Source organism: Cariama cristata, unplaced genomic scaffold, assembly GCF_000690535.1.
Source record: "Cariama cristata isolate BGI_N322 unplaced genomic scaffold, ASM69053v1 scaffold11696, whole genome shotgun sequence".
Lineage (NCBI taxonomy): Eukaryota > Metazoa > Chordata > Aves > Cariamiformes > Cariamidae > Cariama > Cariama cristata.
Genome location: NW_009621569.1, coordinates 5,312 through 27,450, shown reverse-complemented (window position 1 = coordinate 27,450; position 22,139 = coordinate 5,312). Strand labels below are relative to the sequence as shown.

Genomic DNA, 22,139 nt, shown 5'->3' with positions numbered 1-22,139 from the left:
CCAAGGCTGGCACTGGTCTTGGACATCTGGAACAAGAACACAGACACTGCATCAAGCCCAGCACAGAACCACGGACACTGCCAGTCTGGATACCCTCAGGATTGTCCCATGGAAAGCTGTGTGTTCAAAGATTAAGAAACAAGACAAGAAGTCTGTGCAGGCTGCCTGAACTGCATCAGCAAAACTTACTAACACCTCACTCTTCTGCATCCTTCACCCAACTATCACAAAGTACTTGGATGCCCATCTAATATTTATGGTTCTTGTGTAAAGTAATGAAGCATCATGTCTATTTTATACGGAGGGAAACTGCAGCGAAGAGAGACATACCCTATCCAAGTATGGAAAAGGTGTGCAGGCTTAAACATTAATAGCCCTATATAGCTGCTACAGAATGCTAGTCTCCAGGTACAGAGCTAGTGATAGAACTGGTAAGCTCTAGTTTATTTAGAATCATCTTATCCCAGCTAAAGTAACTATCAGGTATGTTTGGGGGTGGGAGGGGGGAAATCTCATTCAACTGGGGAAAAATTCTGGCTCCACTTAAGTCCCTCAAAAATTCTTACTCACTTCAGTAAAGAAATGACGTCACTTTCTGTGCTAAATGGACATATCCTCCACAAAGCAGGACTTGGACTTACAATTTGCAGTGTGTGAAAGGCTTCAAATGGTTTCTACACAGAGAAGGCTTAGAGGTCCAGGTGTATGATGTGCAGGATAGAAAGAAGTAGTTACTCAAGAGTGCTTAGAGAGAAAATTTTCTTTCAGAATAACTGCACAATTTCCCAGGCCCTCTCTTGCTTTGTTGTGCTCTCAGTTCCCTCCAGTAACAACAGTGAATGTCAGAGCATGAATAAAATGCAGGATTGGGCCCAATACTCGCATTAGAAACTCCACCCACTTGAGGATCTCGAAGCCCTTTATAAATATCAGTTAATTAAGCCTGACAGCCCCCTAAATAAACTGCAATACGCTACAGGAACCCTGGCTATTTGAGGCTCTCTTAATGCCCCCTGAAGGTAAAGCCCCTGCTGCTATGTGGAGACTGCAGCTCTTCATGGCTGGAGTCAGAAATTCAGGTCGTCTTTTTCCATTGGTGTTTGTTGGGAGTTCAATAAAGGGTTCTTTTTCCAAGACAAATAATGAAAGATTCCTCCGTGAACAGAAACTGTGTGCAGCAAGAGGAAGAAGCAAGCGCGAGCTGTTCCTGAGCACACTGCGCTTGATTCTGCAATCTTAGTCTTGGAATAGGCTCCTTCCCATCAGTGGGCTCTGTTCTTTGCTGGTTTGTGTCATCGGTTAATCCCATTCCTTCTTTAAAAAAGGAACAAACCTGAAGAACTCATACTCCGTACCTCTGCTACACTTATTTTGCACAACATAAAGAATCTTATGCAGGGCTGCACACAAACAAATGCTTATTTCTAACCACAGTTCTTAAATCTCATATTCTTCTGGAGATTTTCAAGTGAAGTATCTATTGAAAGAGAATTTCCCTGAGCTGGGGCCTTCAGAATGACTCAGGACCCCAGACAGCAGACTTACTAAATAGATTTACTCACTAGAGAAAGAGCTGTGTATTTGGAATCATTAAAGGGACAACACGAGGAACGAATAAGAAATTAAGTTTAAAAGGGAACATCAAAAACCCGGTGTAACAGAGAGCCAATGGAGGAGAAAAGTAGCATAAGGATGAACGCAGAAATTAAACGACATAGAGAAAAAAAGAGTGATGAAATAAGAGAGAAAGAAGGCGAGAGATTACTAGGCAAAGTCACTTTGCCCTCTCTTGAGGGTTATATGGCCTTGATGCACGTAATGCCCAGAGCCAAGGGGATGGCAATAGTTATGCCTGTAAAACCTATCACATAGTAGAATATTAAAGCATGGCTCAAAGGCTGCCCTGATCTCTACTGCAGTTGTATACAACAGCAAATTAATCTTGGTACAGTAGAATTTATCATGTGAAAGGGAAATATATATTTGAGATGATGTATAATTTAAGGAAAAAGTAAGGAAAAAGAAACCGTGCATTAGCTAAAATAAATATTCTAGAACATGGTAAAGGGGGCTCTGTTGGACACCATTACTCACACCAGAACGACAGAAATGGATGATTTTGGTCCAAAACTTCTAATTTTTTTCTTTTCCTTCATAAAAACAAATTATTCTCTTCCCCCAATGAAAGAAAATGTTTTTATGTAAATAAACAAAATGAGTAACTATAAAAAGAGAGATAAGTTGCCAGGTTCTGGAAATAAAAATGGAGAGAGAAGGGGGGGGGGAATCTTTTGGAGCCCTCCTCTGTCTAGAAAGGATGAAAAAAAAAAGGTGTCAGAGGCTGCAATATATTTCTTCAGCCAGTTCATTAAATTAATTCGTAAGCAGTGGCTCTGAAATTATACCCGATGAAAAATGGTCTCAAAATTTAAATGGTACAAACTCATCTTATTAGAGGCAAAACATTAAAAAACAAACGCATCTCTTCCCCCCCTCCCCACCATCGCAGCTTTAATTTCTCTTGGTGGGGGGAATGAAAGGCGTTTGATGGATAGCTCTTACCTTATTCATAAGCGAGGATAAAAGAGATGAATTTGCCGAGACTGTGTGGCCATTTGATTCATTACTGGAACACACAAACCAACAGGGTTTAGTTAAGATGTGCACAGGGACTGTGAGCACTGAGATTAATCCTTCTCCCTTCAAGCTGCCTCACTCCTCACCTGCTACATCCGGAGGAAGAGAATGATGCCCACCCTCCCTTGGGCAGGCCAAACTCGTTTACTTGTGATAGCCAAGATGGAGAGAAAGAGGGTCCCAAGTCTGCAGAATTTAGTTCTTTCAGCTATTAAACAGTCCAGACCTCTTCCTCCACTGTCCACACCATCACACTATTTTATTAGCTGACTCACAACCCACCCCATGTTTTACTCCTTCGTCCCGTTAGGACTTTCAGAAACATGCCACGAACCCAGGGGGGATGCTGAGGGAAGCCTCGTACTGCCAGGGATGCAGGTCCCCTCGGCAGCAGAGGGGAAGGCAAGGGAACAATCCTTATGGCCACAGCTAAGCCTGCTGAAAGGCAACCTCATCATTTCACGGGCATCAGTAACAGTTGTAGTTGTCTGCAAGCGTTGGGGTCCCAAATTGAGGCATGTTTAAATAAAATATGGAAAGGAATGTACAGAGAGGTCAAAGTGGAGCAGGCTCACTTATCCCCAGTATCAGGTCCTCTGCAGTTTTTCTACGCAGGACAATCCCCAAACACTCCTATTCTCAGTAGAGATGCTGGACAAGCGGGACACACACTTTGCATTCCCATCTGCGCAAGGGCAAAGATTCATCACCATCGCTATAGATTAGCAGATGCCAGACCCAGACCAGAGTTAGCCTGACACCCAGTTGTTTTGTGTGTCCAATTTCTCTGGAAAGTGCCTCTCTTAGACCTGATTGAATGCCCTATTACATCAGTGCAAATGCTGCTGCCTAAAGAGGTGAGGCTCTTGTCAAAGAGTCAGTAGGTGCTTGGCAGCCCAAAAAAAACATCTGGAGAACATACGCTTGAGGGGGAGTAGAGAGAGCCCCCCTGCCTCCAGTTTGGAGGCGTCCAACTCAGCCACTATGAAATTGCCTTTCATCAACATGTTGTGTCCTCTCGTATTACAGGTATGGAAACTTCTCAGAGCTTGACGCTGGAAAGAGCTAAGCGTGCCTGCCTCGCACTTCTCTCACCCGTGGTCCTTGATGCTCAGGTCCAAGCTGTGCTCCTGCAGGGACTCCTGACTGGTGGCAGAGGACGATCCCATGGCCTCCACAGGTTCCTGCTTCACCTGAACTGGATTGAACCGTCCGGGAGCTGCTGGTTGTCCATTCCCTGCTTGAGAAAGACATCGAAATTAAATGCAAAAATTAAATGAAAAACGTAGGTCTAAAATGAGGTTACAATGGCAAATAAGTAAGTTAAACCACTAGCACCAGTGCATAAATGGAAAAAGCAAAGGAAAAAGTGTGGGGGGAGGGAAGTGCTGGGATTGCTGGTCAGCGTTTATTGCCAAGCTGACATGATGGGTTCTGACGTCCACTCCAGCGTGGAAATTCTTCAAGTGATAATTATTGCAAAATTATGTCAAACTTGTCCAGGCTATGGGCCCTTTAAAGGAGAAGGGCGGAAGGAGCGTGGGGGAGACCTGATTCTCTGCACAAACTGTCATAACTAATTTGCGGGGCTGCCTCTTAAGCGTTTATTAAAGACTCTGTTAATGCTGAGGCAATGTGGCAGCTTTCGACTGCTAGTCAAGCCCCCTTTCTCGTCCCCAATCCCAGCGTTGCCGTAGCGACAGCGATGGCCCGCCACTGCGCGTGCCCAGCAGGAGCATCTGCCCGGACCGGGCTATCGGAGGTGACAGCCAATGGGGTGGGTTCAAACCGCACGACCTCTTGCCACCGCCATCGCCTTGTCCCCCGCAAAAAGGGGGAATTCTTTTTTGGGGGGAGGAGGTTTAGCGCTGAGCCCATGAAAGAAAAATTCAAATTAAAGGAAGAGAAAAAAAAAGAGGAAAGGGGGGAGAAATGGGAGAACAAATTAAAGAAAAAAAAATTAGGAAGAACAGCAAAGAAAAAAGGAGGGAAAAAAAGTTGCTGACAGGAACATGTCTGCAGAGCTTTTTTCCACAATCCCCAAGTGACTAAAATATTAATTTACCCTCCGGCAGTACAGCTGACGGCGAGCTGCTTCTCAGACAGCAAGTGGCATTTTATTAAAAAATAAAGGAAAATAGTTCCCTCAATGACCTTTCTCTGCTTTAGGAAACGATTTTTCAAATAATAATTTTAAAAGTAAGTGAAGGTTCCCCTCCCTCTTTAATCAGATCACTTCGTCCTACTCCCTCCTTTGCTCTTGGGTAGAAGGGGACATCGGCGGCTCTCGCATCCCCACGGGCCAGCAGCCTGCTCCGGCCTTTCCGCACCCCGGGGAAAGGGGCTGGGGGGCAGCCCAGTGGCACAGGGTGCTGCCAGGCAGAGCTCCCCTCCACGGCCCCACGTTGCCCACCACGAGCCGACTGCGTTCAGCTGGGATTGCGGAGGTACACCGTGCTCTTGGGGGAGCCCCACGTCCCCGCTGGCAGGGCTGGGCACAGGCAATGGCCTGCCCCAGGTCTAGGTGGCAGCAGGAAGAGCTCCGGGCTGCCCCAGGGGACTTCTCATTCCCATCTTTTACCCCTCTCACGGTGCTGCTGCCCCTTGCAGCTCAGGGAGCTGCAGGGACAGAGAAGCACAGCTTACAAGAACTGAACAGGAGAAAGGTCCAGTTTGTGGGCTGCACCAATACGATCTCCAAGCTCACAGCTGGGACAACAGAGCTGGAGCACAGAACCAACCCCCCGGATCAGAAAAACAATTGGCAATGAGCTACAGGATCCACACCGCTAGGCCCAGCTAAAACTCAAGCCAGTCTGTGGAAGAGGGCTTAGGCTGCGGTATGGCCTGCAAGCATTGGCCAAGCTTTTTCTTCATTTCCATTTTTAATGCAGTGCCTCTCCCTTTTCAGCCTACAGCAAACCAGGCAATACACATGGCAGCGCTCTTCCTTCAGGTCTGGTCAGAGCCTGCTCCGTTTGTGGGCAAAGCTGCGTCTCCTGCCTGGCCACGCGGGTACGGCCAGGCTCCACAGGAAGCCATGCCAAGACTGCCCTCTTCATGGGTGAACTGGACACGACCGAATTTATTCTCCCATTTACATTCCTTTACTACCTCCTCTCCACCTCCAGTCCCATGGACAACTGGGTGGCTTCTCATTCACTCCTCTCCAAGTCATTAGGCACTGCTCTGTCTCCCACCACTAGCACAACTGATGAGCATTAACTCACCTGCTTCAAGTGCCACAGAGGGCTTGAGTGCAGCTGCTGCCAGCCTGGCCATCATAGGAGAGATTAATCCCTTGCTTGCAGAGATCCTTTCCATTATAGATGCCGCTGGAGCTGGAGAAGAAGTAGCCGCTGGCTCACCAGATCCTGAAATGGCCTGGGATGAGGAATCTGTAGGAGCAGACGATGTTGGATTGGTGCCAGAAGAACCAGCAGTCATCAGATTAGCAGAGCTGGCAGGAAGTGGTGTAGAGACCCGACTGGGGATGATGGGGAAGAAGGATCCAGCTGTTCCAGGAAGTGCTGAGTTGGAGAGTGCCAGGGCCAAGGGTATATTGCTGGGAAGAGCCTGGGAGAGCAGGCCAGAGATCTTGGTGGCTGGTGTCATGCTGTTGGCAGACTTGCTGGTCTGGGAGGAAGCAAGCTCAGCAGCGGAGGAGGGTGCAGCTGGGACTATGAGAGAAACGGAAGACTGTTGACTGGTGGGGGAGGCACTCAGGCTGGAGTTCTTCGAGCTCATAGCTGAGAAGTCAATAAGGTCATCGTTACTGGACTCCTCTTGCTCATTATCCTTGGACCCCAGGAGAGAGGCAGGCAGGCCCAGCACTCCTGAGCTCCGGATGTGCCGGCGCTCATGTTTGCGTTTATGGGAGGTCATCTGGCTGGTGGAGGTGAAGGTGAAGCCACAGCCTGCTCTTATGCAGTGGAAGTGGTTGGTGGCCTTGCTGTAGACACAGCCCTCATACTTGCATTCCTCATACTTGTAGAACTTCTTGAAGCCGTCCTTGGCATAGGCATCATCTTTGATGTGGTAGCTCTTGTGCTTCTCAATGTCACACTTGTTCTTGAAGGTGAATGTACACCCAGGTCGCCTGCAAGGGCATCGAGGAGGAGAGGGTGGTTGGCTGTGTGGGCTAGGAGCACAACGCAACTGCTGTCACCTGCCTCCCTCTGGGATAAGGACCAGAGCCAGCATGAGACAACGGCCCTGGCTCCAGCGGGGTTGAGGAACTTTAGGTGGGTTAACCTGTGACACCAAGGCAAGTGAAAACGCTGCCATGTGAGAGAGCTGGGAAGCTCACTCCACTCTGAGGAACAGCCACAATAACATGGGGATGCAGGCACCCACCATAAAAGTTCCAACCAAAACAGCAGCTAAAGAGGACTAAGGTGCGAACTGTGCTTTCCTGCTCTTCCTGAGAACACGAGAAATCAATAGAAGAGCATTTGTGTACAGAAGGCAGAGTCTGGCCCTGAAAGGGATGAGCTGGCTGACTGTTGGCTGGAGAGAACTCTAGCACGGGAAGTGCCATTAGCAGTATATTAATGGCCTACTTCAGTCGAACTCTGAAGAGCCCCGCGATCTCTTTCCCAAATGATTCTAGGATGTGTTTTCTAGCGGGTACCCTTTCCTCAGATCACACTCCTGCCTTCAGAGCGGTCTGTGGCCAAGATCCTGGAAGTCACAACTGCCCTGGAACATGAGTTCTCTCAAGAGCAGTACTGAGAAGGTCACAGCAGGGAGAAATCAAGTCCCTGTGTACAGTCCTGAATTTATGACTTGGCAGAAGGAGGTAAACAGACCATGCAACTCTGAGGCAGGATTCCTCCCCTTCCCTGCTGTCTCACCTGCAGTGAAAGTGAGTGGTTTTCTGCCCGTAGAACTGGCATTCCACAGTGCCGCAGTCCTCCGTGGCCCGGAACCGCTGAAACCCGTCATTGATGAGCTGCGTGTTCTTCTTGTGAAAGTTCTCATGGGTCATCACGTCAGAGGTGCTTGTATAGACCTTGTTACAACCCACCTACCCCAGGCCAAAACAGGGACTCATCAGCACAGCGTTTTAACAGCCTAGCATTATTACCAGCAACAATAAACACAGGAGCAGCACACATACATTTAATAGTTCCATTTGTGCACTTCTCCTAGGAGTATTAAGTCATCACTTTTATTCCCAATCTAAAGACTGATAGAGCAGTTGTGAAAAAAAAACCCCAACCAAACACAACCACAACTCGCTGGGCATGAAACAGTAAGAAAAAAAAGGGGAGGATGCAAAGGGAGAAAAGACCAGCTACAGATAATCATGCCTGCTTAGGGAGGCAGTAAGCAGGGCTCCTGCTCTTAAAGAGAAAAGAACACTGACAGATGCCATTACTTTTTGTTATCTTGGAGCGACACAGACCGAAGTAGGACTTGCATCTATTTGGGAAATACAAAATTGAGTGGGAATGAGTTATCTACCTCTTTAGACCTTCTGGGAGGTAAGGCAGGGTGGTGCAACATGAAGCCAATCTTTTGAGCTTGTAATATACGGGTTTCACTCTAGCAAAGCATAAACCCTGTGTTCAGCTGATCTTAGCAAACCGGTGACTTTTTTCCCCTGTCACTGTTCAAGACTACCACTTCAATAATTTTAAACTCGTGCAGCAAATGGGAATGGTGTGACGAGGACGGAATGCTGAAAACCTGCCTTCCTCTGGGTAAAGCGGGCAACTTTGCCATATTCAGTAAAAAAACACTGGAATCTGAAAACGTCCTCAGTCCTGCTGAGGGAGGATTTTTTTTTTTCTCTTCTCCTCTAGCACAACGTGTGCCAATGCCTGCACCATCTCAGAAGTGAAGAGAACGAAAACACCACCTCTTAGTTCAGCCCAGGTTGATTCAAACAGGCAATAACAAAACCCATGACAAATACCCAGGAAAAAAAAAAAATAAAAAGGATCTCCAGTTATTTCCAATATAAAAGAGCCTCTCTCTCTCCACACTGACACCTTGAAAAAAGACAGACCCTGCACGGCATTAAAAAAAAGAATTAAACAAAAACCTCCTTAGGAATAATTTGCAATGTGGCTCTTGGTGCTAAAGCCTAAAAAAATGTCAGTTTATATAAACAACTAACTGAATTTTATCCACACCAATTATGGACATAAAGAAAAAAAACCCCATGAGATGGCTAGCACAAATTCTGCCATTTAAGCAGTATTTTCTTTAATTGGGAGTTTATATTCAGACACCTTTCCTGTAAAACACTGCTTACATGGGCATTATTTTACTGGAAGACAGTGGGCACAGGATGGAAATACCCATATATAGTTGTGTAAACGAGGGTCTCTATTCAAACTAGAAGTGACCTAAAGCTGTAAAATACTCCTCGTACTTGTAAAAAAAAAATTAAACAAATCCCATCCTGGTCAATCGAAGAAACTAAACAATCAATATTATGGAAGCATAACAGAAAATGTCCTCAATAGAAAGTCACATGAAATTCTCAATTTATCAAATGTTGTAAGCACATGCTTAAACCAACCCCTATTCAGGACAGTACTTGAGTGCATGCCTAACATTTAAGTATGCGCTTAAGCCCCACTGACTTCAGAAAGCTTACCTGACTTCAAGTTAAACATATGCTGAAGTCTATCCCAGCAAAGCATTTAAGCATGTGATTATGGCCTTGTGACTTTAACTGGGTCTGAAACTGCTGGGATAGGGCAGGAAGTGAGACCTGAGTTTTCAGAACAGAAAAGCTTTCGCCAAGGGATGCCTGATTATATTCTGTTTGTAACTACAGCACATTCTCATGGCAATGGTTTAGGCCACAATTCTAATGAAACAAGTACATCTCAAACCCTCTAATCTGAAGAACGATCAGGGTAAGACCCAAACAATCTGGTGTGTCCGTGTCTAAAAACAGTAAAGGCATCACAGTTACATTTATGCAGCAACTCCAATTCTGGTTACGCTGCTGTTGAAGCCTGGCTGGCTCTTGAAACAAAGCTCCCAGCCTACACCACAGCCAAGTACCACTGGTGAAGGAGATGGAGAAACAGGGGTGTTAAGTCTCGATATGTGACATTAAAGTTTAATTATTTTAGAAATTGATGATGGAGGAAATTAACCCAGTGTTAAAGGGCAGGTGTGTCACAGGAAAGTCTGATTTCAAGGGAGTGACAGATCAGATTTGAGTAGAAGCAGTGCAGTGGCATCGCAGAGAGGTCCCTGCATCCCAGAGAACGGGACTTGTTTGAACAAGTGAAGTCCAAGACTGTGAGAAAACCCTGAGACCTGCTTTGCCTCACTGCGTGCACAAGGCTTCTAAAAGCAGAGAACGGAGTTTCCCTTCACCCTTTCCAACACTTGGCAGGGCAAGTGCAGTGAGGACAGGGCACAGACTCTTCAAAGAGGTGCCTGAATCAGAAGTGGGCAAGAAAGGCTACGAATGTCACCCCTTTGCTTCAAGACAGCCCCTTGCTCTCTAACAAGGAAGTGTTGGGCTGCCTGACCTCAAGAATCCTTTCAGTCCACCCCAAAAAGGACACAGCTCAAAGGATGGCTCTTTCTTTGCCCTGTGTGCTACCACCTATTCCCCAGCCCAGCCATTACCTGCATGCAGTGGTAGTGTGTGCTTTTCCCATTCAGGTGGCAGCCGTGATAGTACACGCTACAGTCATCCAAGGGGCTGAAGCGCATGAAGCCGTGCTGGAGGGAATTATCACGTTTCTTGTGCATGTTGTAATGCCGAATCACATCCTGTTTACTAGTGAATCTCTGGAGAGATACAGAGACAGACAGTGAGACACACGTGATGGGAGTGGGTGAGTAATCCTGGGGGCAGGGTGGTTTTTGTTGTTGTTAATAATAAACTTAGGGTACTAGGAGTTTAAAGCTCAGCAGTAATCACCCCAAGAGAGTCAGATTAAATAGGTGTGCATGTATCTTCTTGGTAAAGGGAAAGTATATACACATGAAAAGTTGTAAACGTGACACTGGGGTGATGTCCAGAATACGCTCCCTGCAGCTTTAAGACTGCAATTCTAACATAATTTTAGCTGCTACTATCTCAAGAACTGCTATAGTTAGAAAGCAAACCAGTGAACTAAATAGCCTACAAGAGTAATCCAAGCTTCCAAATCACTCGCTGTAGGGGTTAGCAAGACACTGGCTGCCACATTCATGTCAGACTAGAAACTGGGAAAAACACTCTGCTCTTTTACAGCATCTTCCCACTGTAAGTCTGCTGCCTCCCCTACAAGGTAGGATGGCTTTATTAGGAAAACAGGGGCAGAGGACTTTCTTCCAGTCTCAGAAAAAGATGGTAATAAAGCTCAGAGCTACATTTGTATGACCAAAATATCTTTTTCATCCTCTACCTGCTTGAAGTGATGAAGGGGTACCTCACTGTCAGAGGAGGCTAAGTGCCTTTAAAATGAAGCTTTTCATTTCTATTTCCCACAGACATCAATATTTAACAGTGAAGGTGGGAAAGTAAATCTGATTTTTTTAAAAAAAGAAATCAATATCCATTTATTTTGAGGAGTAATTGAAAAGGCCTGTATTCTAATGTTTAACAACTTTTCTAGTCTCCCTCACAGGAAACAAATGATTATCGCTTCCACTCTTTCCTCCTATAATATCAATCCTGATCAATCTCATTGGTATTGGCACGGGAATATATGGATATAGATTTCAACAGGAATCCCTTGGAGGCTGGAGGTATGATTTCCCAGGGCGTACATACAGGATTGCTATTGCCAATCATCGTTAATTTGTGCCCACTTATTACAGAGCGTTACTTATTCTAAAATATATCTCGGCCATAAAATAATTTGCATTTTAAAAAGCAGCCTAAATCCTTATTCCCTGCGAGACCAGACAGCTCCTTTGCAAGCAGCTTCCAGACTCCTTAGGAAATAATCACGAGGCCAATCATAATAATAGGGTTTTCTGTCTTTCCATCCTTTGTGTTTCTCTCTTTCTGGTGCAGAGATATCCGTGTCACAGTTGGGACAGACTCATCTCGATTACCAAATGCTGGGCTAGGAGGACCACTACAGGCATCCCAGAGACAAACTCTCCTTTGATCAACAGAAACCCACAGCCAAACCCAGCAGATCCAGATCAACTTCCTACGCTGTGGTCAGACTCATTCCTCTGAGACCCAGAGGTCTCCCGGGGTAGGGCTGAAGTTGTGTCTGATGCACAGGAGAGGCAAACTCTGGGATTCCCACTGACACGCATGCAGCCTGACCACAGAAATGGCAGCGTCAAACGCACAGACCAGGGAAGAGGGTAAACAAACACGGCACGTGACTTGGCTGGCTTGACGTCGCTACCCTGGCAATTCTCCCAGTGATTACAGCATCGCACATGCTCCTGTCCCCATGCTTTCCCCACAAATCCCGGACTGCTGCTGGTCTTATTGGGTGTTTTGTTGCAGATAGTGCTGCTACAATGTCAGTGGGCAGCGGGAGGGTGAGAGACAGACTAACAGATCAGCATTCCCCAGTTGCAGGCACAATTTGTAACACAGCAGAATTTATTCTCTTGGTTTCACTGATACAAACCTGCAGGAGTTCCCACTGACTTGAGCTGATCTATATTCTGCTCTTCATTATAGCGGTCAGGGTTTGGTTAAACCGTGTTAGATCGAGTTAAATGGGAACAAAACAGGGTTCTACTAAGTTCAAAATATATCCTGCCCTGTTTCAGAGCGGGAAAGTGGAGAGGCATGTGTGCGCATGGGGGAGGAAAGCACAGGAGGACACCCATCTCCCCGAGGCTGTACCCCTTAACATTCAGTTAGCTGTGCTGGTAACTTTTCACCATTCTTTTACCTGGTAGTTGCACTCTGGGTCAAGGCAGTGGTAATGTTCTCTATACTGGTATGCACAGTGTATATGTCCACAGTGCTGACTGCCAGAGAACCTGCAAACAGGAGAGGAGGACAGAAGAAAGAAAGGGAGAGAGAATAAAACAGTGTCCTGACAGTAGTGCCTGTAAGCAAGGTAAGTTGCTTTCATCCCCCATGTTGATGGCACTAAACCCCACCTCCTTTATCCCCTCCAAGGATGATGAACCTCCTGCCTTCCTTTTCCTAGTGGTCACTATTTAAAGGTGCTATTTGAGCAGGATCGCTCAGGTCCTGCACATCCTTGATCTGTCTGTCTTTCCCTTTGAAATTCACCTCTTAAGTTGCTTACTTGGGGAAGAGCAAGGAAGGAGGGTTCCTTGAACAGAATACCATACAATTCTAAAACTCTCATGTGTGAGTTTAGATATCACAGCAGTGAGTTTCAGAAATCTCCCATGCCAGAAGGAGACAAATACACATCAGTCAAATACGGATTCTAAATTTTAGGTATACGCCCATCTAGTAGGACCTCAGAATAGCTCAGGCATTCATTTGTTTGTATGAGTTATGTCTCAAGACTTTTTTTATCACAGTACGGCATCACACTACAGAGAAGATTGCAAACCAGTGGATCAGACGGTAAGCCACACAGATAGAAGATGATCATGGCACAGTTACATAGGAACTTTCAGTAAGATGGACAGATCAATGGAAAGATAGGTCAGATGGGTCAACAGGAACAGAACGCAGCGTTACAAGCAGACCACCTCAGCCCTGCGTGCGCATCTTCTCCCATGCACGACAGCCCTGCTAATCACTATTTTCCATGTGGATACAGTATTTGCTCACAACAAAAAATAGTGCAATGCCAAAGAACAGGGTTTTCAGCCTGCCTTTGAGGGCAATTAAAAGTAGGACACAAGAAGCAACAGCCAACAACATGCCCCCAGAACATTTCTGCAGGCCACCACTGAGCATTCCACACAGCAAATGTGGTAACTCCTAACATACAGGGTGGAAAAAAAACCACAACAGAAAGGCAGAAATGCCATATAATACCTACATACGGACTGTCAGTACAAAGAATGTATTGACTGATAAGCCACATTAGGAATTGGCAAAAGGGGACGATCCAGGAACAGGCTAATCAGTGCAATGAACTCTCTGATGTATATTCCAGAGGACTCTGGAAGAGCTGAAGAGCTTGAAAGGGAAAAGCAGTGGAGAGAAGGGGACTCAGAGGGGAAACATTCAAAGATAAAGTACCATCTGCTCAAAGGTTCCTCAAAGGTTCCTCACGTCACTTAGTGCTAAACACAGCAGAAGTGCGTATGATAAAGGGCATGGGAAAGAAACAAGGAAGGGCAATGGGTAAAAAGGAAAAATAAGAGGAGTCAGGGTGGCCTGGGCAATCAAGGAACGGGGCAGCAGCAGGGAAGATTATGGATCATCATAACGTAATGTAACGCTAAACTACAGGACAGAAAAAGTCAGGATGAAAAGTAGTACTAAATAAGGCATTTCTGAAGCACAGTAAGGAAGAGGAGGTCAACTGTGGAGACAGCAGGGCCTCTAGGAGATGGAAAGGGGACTTAATTGACAGAAAAGATAGACATTGCTAAAAAATTAAATGACTTCTTTGCCTCAGCATTCACAAAGGGAGACAGGGACAGATGCCAGGAGCAGACATGCCTTTCCCTGGGGAAGGAGAAGAAATACTGCAGGAAATCAGGATCACGTCAGAACAGGTGATTGAGAAACTGGAACAAACCTCAGCAGCGGAGAAGAAACAAACCACAAGGCAAACAGTAAGGCTGGCTGCACAAACAAAGGTGTGGAACTGAAAGCAGAGGAAGCGATTCCTGCTCAACGCCTGGGCAACCGTGAGGCTAGTACAGGGCAGAGGCACAGCCTGAGTCACCAGGGCATTAACCAGGTACACGCAGCCCGGCCGCAGATCGAGCCAACTGGTCCTGCTAGTCCAGGGCTTTATGTCACCAGCACCACCAGCGGCTTTAAAGGAAAAAACCCCCACTGCTCTGTGGAAAGCTTCCTCCCCATTCCACTGATGAGCTGGGGAAGACAGAGCAAAGGGCTGTGCAGGGCTGGAGAACTGAGGAGCGCAGGCCAGGCAGAGAGAAGAGGAAGATAAAGACCTTGCTGACAAATATACACCTTTGAAGCAGAGCGGTCCAAAATATTATTGGAAGTGAGGATGCGAAATGACCAGAGATGCCAACTGCGGTAAAAGAAGGACCAGACATTGAAGAGATCTGACTGTACGGGATGAGTTACTTGAAGCATCCTAGCAGGAGTACCTCACGGGCTCAGCCTTAAAAGCAACAGTTAAACAAGCACTCTAGCCCTTCAACTCCTACCCTCCCTTCCACGTGCCACGGAAAGGTGTGTGTATGTGGTGTCTGCAGCGCAGGAAGGGAGAGGCAAGTGTTCTACCAAACTGTGTGCCTGGGGAAGGAGGGAAGCAGCAAACACACCACAAAGGGGAAATTCTGCTCTTTCAGTCTGTAAGGTTAGGCTCCTAAAGGGTTATATTTATCCTGTGTTTCTTCTGACACTTGAAACAGTTCAAAGCTATTAATTTTTAAAGCACAGCATCTGTTTAGCTTTTTCATAACAGGAAAGCTTACACACCACACTTACTAACACGCATACACACGCGCACATTTACATGCACATACTCTAAGGTACATGAACACCCCCCTGAATTTACATGAACATACCCACAATTTCCATGCCCACGAACGGACACAAACACACACACCTGAAACAAGCAAACTCACAGACCATTTAATCACACTGATAGGCAAATCCAAACTCCTAAATTGTCCATAAAGGCACACAGGTTCATTTCCACAGGTACAATCCTCTCCCTCTCCCCTTACTTTAATCGGTTCACTTTTTTTCTTTTTTGGCCAGAAAGAACTAGTCTTGATCTGGCAAGAGTTGATAAATAAATAATAATAAAAATAATAAATAAAGAAGTCAGCATGTTTAGAGAGTGTTTACAGACTCATTACCCTGTAACGATGATGTGAAAGAAGGAAGAAAAAAAAAACCCACCCCAATTACAAGGGGGGAGGAAACCCACACAGAAATAAATATTTAAGCAAGTGCTGCCAGAAGCACCATCTGCTGAGGCACTAATAATAATAATAATAATTTTTTCTGTGGTCTTTTTTTTTTTTTCTTAATTATAAATATATAGGGGGGGAAACAACCCAACCCAAACTAGCTAAGTAAGAGGTTTTGTTTTGTTGTGTGAGAGAATGGATTATCCCTGGGCAGCTTTTGGCAGTGGCTTTGGCAAGCTCATTAAGCTAATTATGCAGTACAGACATAGAGTGTCATGTCTCTCTCCCCCCACCCCTTGATTTTAAGGCTTTAAACTGTTTTTAAAATTGTGTGTAAATTGAAGGGAAGTGGCGGTGCTGCCAACGGGCGGCTTGCGGTGGAGCTTTTTAAGCAGGATGTGGTGTCCCTTAGCTATCTCACAGGCCTCCCTCTGTTACCTGCCTGGCCCAGGGGAAGGGGCTTGCAGAGCGCTACGAAGAGTGGATGTGGGCGAAGTGTTTGTAGTCCTCTGCTCGAGAGGGGAACTGGGGACAGAAGGGGTGGCATCTCCTCTCGCTGCAACCTCTGCGATTCCTGCAATCTCAGCAGTAAAAGGGTGCTGCTCCTTCTGCTCCACGCCAAGATGGGCTTAACCCCCTGCTTTCATTCCTACACCCTCCCAGGAGGCAGCGAGTTGCCACATGCATTTAGAGGCATTGCTATTTGAGGAGCTGCATGTGGTGGTGGCACTGTCCTCTCTTCCCAGGTGGTCTTCTGTCCCCTTCTCCTACACCAGGGATTTGGGCACAAAGGGAGGAAAGGAAATCACCTCTCGTTCCACTCTCCAGCTAGGGAGAGCACTCTTCCCACCCTTTTCCCCCGCCGATGTGCCAAGATCTTCTCTTGCACCTTCCCAGCAGCGGACTGCCTCCCACAGGGAGACTCTGTAGACTCTGGCAAGGTGGGAAAGCACAGTACAGATTTCCCTCCCCTCTTGTTGACAAGTGCCCAAGTGCTGGTGGGAACAAACCCTTCCGTTTTTTCTCCAGAGAGAAGTGTTTGCTTGCTTCCTTTCTGTATACAAGGGGCTTTCGTAGTGAGCTTTCTCACACTACAGATGGAGGATTCCACAGGCCGGGACAAAGGCTGATGGATCCTTTACACCATCAGCTACAAACCAGGCAGGTGTCATGCAATAATCTCCTCTGTCCCTCTGGCTCTCATGGCATTGCTCTGCCTTACCACAACAGCCTTGTGCTCCCTCTCAGCATCGCTCAGTCCTGACCTAAGCTTGCCCACAGCTGTGATAAGGCGCCCTAGTCTGCACCATATTCAGTGAGGGTTTCTCATATAAATGAGCTGCAAAATTTTCTAGGCTAAACATCCCATATCGATGCCAAGATCTGCCTAAACTCGAGCCATTTGTGGATTCCTCCAGCCTAGATTCTCAGAGGTGAGATGTTCTCTGCTTGCCTCCTGCAGGCACTGGACGTGGTAGGGGAAAAAGGCTGGGGATAGCACAGCAATGGACAGAAAGAATGACAGTCAAGAGACAGCGCTCCCATTTAAATCCTGGGCTTCTGCCGTGAAACATTTTTCCACTATTTGTCAGAAAGTCTAACAGCTCTGGGGAGCCGAGCATGCTCTTGGCATGCTTGTACACCTCTTGCAGCTACTGCTCTCCCAAGCAAGGGAACAGAGCAAGTACAGATGCCAGGGGGAAATGGAAGTGCCAATGACTGGTTTAAACACTTGATCCAGATGGATAAGACCTCATCTCTCCCACCACCACTCCACCCTCGTACTTCCAGCCCTCTCCCCAAGAAAGTCCACAGTTTTGCCTACCTGGCAATATACTTCTGGTAAATATTTACGTCTTCGCTGACAGCTGGTTTGTCAGTGGGTAATCCATTCCTAATGAGAAACACACAGGGCAGAGCTGGTTAGCAGGCAGGAACAGGGCACAGTCTCAGCTCCTTGTTTCTCTCACTCACCACTGACACAGCAGGAGAGAGGGCCCAGGGTATCCATAGGTTTACCCTCCCTCCCCCTTACCCTTCAAATCCTGTACCTTCTTTTCCCAGGGAACCACACAGGCCGCCTACCACCCCTCCTGCATGTTCCCGCTCTGCAGGACTCAGGTTAGTTTGCTGGAGACACTGAGAAGGCCAACCACGAAAACCTGTTCCACAGCAAAAAACCTAAATACCCATACACAACCAAGTGATGGCCACATGAAAACAAACATCACCCTGAAGCACCTGGCAACACTGCCCTTACGAGCACGGCAGGGCCATTGAGATATGTCTGTCCTAGGCTCCGCTGTGGGAGAAGAGGCTCTGTGCTTCAGCCCCGCGGTGAGCTACCGCACACGTCCTACGGGCAGCAGGCACAGGGCACTGCTACCCTGGTACTGGCAACCAGCTCCCAGTGCCCTTCAACGGGGCTTTAACTGCCTCTTTTTTTCACAGATACCCCAACTCCAATAGACAGATGGGGCAGCAAAGGTATTTATGTATTTTAATCAAGGAGAAAACCAACCCAACCGCACCCAACTGTCACATAAGCCTGGGTTACTTGACGTCATTAGGAAGCAGACAGAAATTACATCCTCAATGAGTTCAGCAAGGGAAAAAGAGATACAGGGCCAGACTCCAGCCTACCTAAGAGACAGTGGCATACCAACACAACCCCAGACAGGCTATACGCGGCCTTCCTTCCCAGTTTTGCTCGCACCCAACCTCCACTCCTACTCATGACAGCTCTATAGCCTGGTTTAAACAAGGACACTTTCACACAGAGTTCACTTGAAGTAGGTAGATTAGTTCAGGGCAGGTTAATAGCATTAGACGTTAAGAGAGTTTAAACCCATGGCTAGGGTGTACGTGCACATGTGTGAGAGTAAGGGGTAATTCCTGTCAGGTTATTTGGTCCCAGTGGGGACTCTGAATGGAAAGCCAGGTCCCAGCTACCACAGTTGGCACTTCCTCCACCAGCACAATTAATGGGCTGCTTTCTTTTATCATGAAAGTCTGTATCTAGTGAGCAGTCTGAAGAAGAAGGGCCCAGAGCCCCTTCTGTACTCCAGTGTGTGCTGAGGACACTGGGAGGACACCGCCAGGCTGAAGGCCCTGGTCACCTCCATTCCTGTCGCAGTCCCATCATGATGCTCCAGTTGAGGAAGCCCTGTGGCTAGAGGAGGGATCACCACGGTGCTGCAAACCCACATCTGCAAGCAGCAGGAAATGAGCAAGAGAAAGGAAATCAAACTGGGATCCCAGCGCAACACCAAAGCAAATAAGAGGCTCACTGCCCTCCAAGCACAGCTCTAGGATGGCCACTGAACTCCGGGCAGCCGAGTGTTCTGCACACTCTTCAGGCACAGAGCCCCTGGCCAAGTCACCCATCACAACCAGGCACTGTGCCTACAGGAACATCGACAACACAGTGGTTTTTAGTAATAGGAGTCCCTGCCTGCCATCTGGAGCACATACAGGGTTCATCCTGAGCAGGGGCCAGATGCAAATGTTAATAATCCTCTGCCCTCTCCCATACACCTTACCCACAGAGCCCCCAAATCTGTCTGCAGGCAGTTGGGAAATGACTGTTTCACATGGAAGACAGGAATCATTAGCTCTGCCTTCAAGGCGGGGAAACATGGAACATGGGGGATACAGACTTGCCTGAGACTGCAAAGAGCATCTGAGTGAGGATTCAGCCCAAGGCCTCTCAGGTCCACACATTAAACATAGAACAGCCTTCCTCCTTACCAGAGGGCAAAGTAGTAGGGCGCATATGATGGCATTTGCCACAGAAGTGCAGGACAGAGGTCCTAGACTTACTACAAATGACCCCATGGGATTCACAGCTCACAACAGCCCCAGGCCCTCAGTGAGAAACAAGTAAATCCAAACCATCACATGAAAGCAGAGAAGTCCCTCCCTTCCTCCCTCTTTGCAGCCTCACGTACATATATAGCTTGTCTACAGCTACCACCTCTGGAAGCCACATTAAAAAGTAATCCAAGGTTTGGCAAGGCCTTCAGGTATCTCCATTCAGCCAGTGGCATCACTGCAGAGATTGCCAGCAACGCATGTGTAGGAGCTTATTAGCGTAATTGGGCTAATGAGTTCACTCAGACTGAGGGGTAATTGAATCACCTCTGTTTGTCTAAGGAACAAGCAAATTGAGAAGACACAGGCCTGGCCCCACAGAAGTATGTATATGCCTAACTCCTATGAAAATTAATAGGAATCAGGCACCAAAATGTCTTCTGAGTTCTGGGACAAACAAAAAGCCCCATCTTGCTAACGGTAAAGTCTGCAGAGTTTTGCCATGGAGTTAAACAGAAGCAAGAGTCAGGTTCTCCTACAGACACAGCTGGATCCCTGGGGAACCAAAGAAGGAGAAAGTAAAGCAGTTACAACCTTGACCTTAGAGTGCTGACAGCACCATGTTCCCTCATCTTTCATTTTAACATACAAACCCAGGAGCCAGTGGGCTCTAGATTTGTGGTTGTGACTGCTGATGGCAGGCCACGTCCTTAGTGCAAATAAGATAAATAGAGATTAAGGTGCAACAGAGGAGCAGACATTCCAACAGAGAGCAAAAAGAAACATCACAGAACAGTGCAGTATTTATCATCACACGAACTGGCATTGCCGACTGATCCACACGCAGACTTTAGGTATGATCCCCCACTGATAAGAAGGTATGAAAAGTGGGAGGACACTTACTTTACTGTAGAGACTGTTCCAGTTGTGATGGAATCTGTCTTGGAGAAAGTTGATTTCAGATACTCAGGAGTGTTGAACGGCAATGAGACGGACTGCTCTGGTCCAGCCACAGGTGTGCTGCTGGGGGTACTGGCAAGGGGAGCAGGGGCCAGGCTGGGTGTTGGAGCTTTTACTGGAGTAAGCTTCTGAATGTTCCTCACATCATACTTGGAAGGCCGGCCTACCTTGCCTGTCTTGAAGGCAATAGCTCCTCCCATATCCGGGCTTCCTTCTCCAGGCTTGAAAAGGTGCAAGTACTTGACGTTTTCTAGGTCATACTTGGAGGCCTTCTTGTAAGTGTTGCCGTTTTGTGGCCTGATGCTCTCACCCGTCTTCAGCTTCTGAATGAAGAAGTCATACTTGGAGGCCCGTGACATCAGGCCCTGCATCTGGGAACTGCTGGGAGAGGGCAGCGGCAGGATGGTGGCTTTGGTCTCCGTCAGCATGGAGGCATCTGGACCTGGCACCCGAATGGGCTGTGCCAACACTGAGGAAGTTTCTTTGCCCAGCTTGGAGCCCAGCTCCTCAGATTTGGCCAAGTGCATGGGCCAAGAGAGCTGCTCTCCAGCTTTCAGTTTGCGGATGTACTCCTCATACTTGGAGAAGCGGGCTCGTTTGCTCATGGCATCTTCGCCAGGGAGAGAGGCAGCAGTCGCAGTGGCCTCTGAGGTAGCAGCGTTCAACTTGTCAAAGCTGATCTTGCGGGCCAGCTCATCCCGCATGTTCTGATCATCGTAGCCGAACATGCCCAGGAACTCATTCATGGTGGTGGCAGCATAATCCCGCAGCGATGAAGCTTCCCCTAGAGAGAACCACAGCGAGAGAGTCATGCAAGGCGTTGATTTTTCTTCTCCTCCCATACCAGCACTAGTAGCGGGGAGGGGGAGTAAAGGGAGAGGGGAACATGATCTACTGACGTTTGGCTCACTTGTTAGGTTTTACGACTCTTAAATTAATTTGTTTTAAAAAAAAAAGTAATTAATACTGGGGTAAAATAAAAAGAGTTCATCAATGCCAGGAAAATCAATTTCCTAAATGTTCTAGCCGATGGCTTTTCAGTACATTAAACAAAGTTTCATAAATGTCTCTGCACTCTTGCCTTGGCCTAATATGAAGAAAAAGTAATTTTACTGGAAGTGAGACCAATGCCAATATGCCGAGGTTGGTACAGTTCTGTCCTTGTGTGTGTTTGTATAGGGAAGGAGGTGCAGAGAGGATAGACGGCAGCGTGTCTGCGTGTGTACGGGGGGGTAGAAACATGTAAGATATGCTATGTGTGTTGGTGAAGAGCAGGGCTGAGGGCAGGCAGGTCAGCACGGCATGGAACGGATAAGGGAGATGGCAAGACATCATATGGGGTGGAGCAGCAGGAGGGCAGAATGGAAAAGTGCACAGTAGAGAAGGAAAGCAGCGGCAAAGGCTATACGCACAAGACGCTCAGCAGTGAGGAGTCGGGGGGAAGGAGTGGAGAAGAGAAGGCAAGACAAAGCCAGGGTAGTTCCCCATAGCTGTTATAGTCCTTCCTTTCCCTGTCGATTTTGTAAGAGTTCTTTTCACCCAACTTGCTCCCTTCCTTCTCAGTCCCAATGACTAGAGAGCTCTACTCTCCAGGTGAAAAGGGGCCACAGTTCAGCGAAGGCTGTGGAAACCTATCGGCAGCCTCCTGAGCAGCCAGGAACAGCTTCCAGCAAGACCAGGAAAGGGAAAAGTCCATGCAGGTGCAAAATAGGTAAGGAACAGCCTTGTCTGCATCAGCATTTGGACTGAGGACAGAAAGAGCTGTTGTCCTGATGTGGGCA

At 47.3% G+C, this 22,139-nt stretch overlaps 1 protein-coding gene across 1 annotated transcript in view; it reads right to left on the bottom strand.

Moving 5' to 3' along the window:
• Positions 1–21,142, bottom strand: part of CASZ1 (castor zinc finger 1) — a gene marked incomplete at its 5' end in the record, with an annotated part of 40,595 nt that extends 19,453 nt beyond the window's left edge. Inside the window, 9 exons of the mRNA XM_009702013.1 lie at positions 1–26; positions 2,563–2,626; positions 3,733–3,874; positions 5,868–6,736; positions 7,494–7,666; positions 10,246–10,410; positions 12,477–12,567; positions 17,411–17,479; positions 20,302–21,142. The exon at positions 1–26 is cut by the window's left edge and continues 150 nt beyond it. Of these exons, the coding sequence (XP_009700315.1) occupies positions 1–26; positions 2,563–2,626; positions 3,733–3,874; positions 5,868–6,736; positions 7,494–7,666; positions 10,246–10,410; positions 12,477–12,567; positions 17,411–17,479; positions 20,302–21,142 (2,440 nt within the window). The remainder of the gene's footprint in view (positions 27–2,562; positions 2,627–3,732; positions 3,875–5,867; positions 6,737–7,493; positions 7,667–10,245; positions 10,411–12,476; positions 12,568–17,410; positions 17,480–20,301) is intronic.
• Between the last annotated feature and the right edge of the window lie 997 nt (positions 21,143–22,139).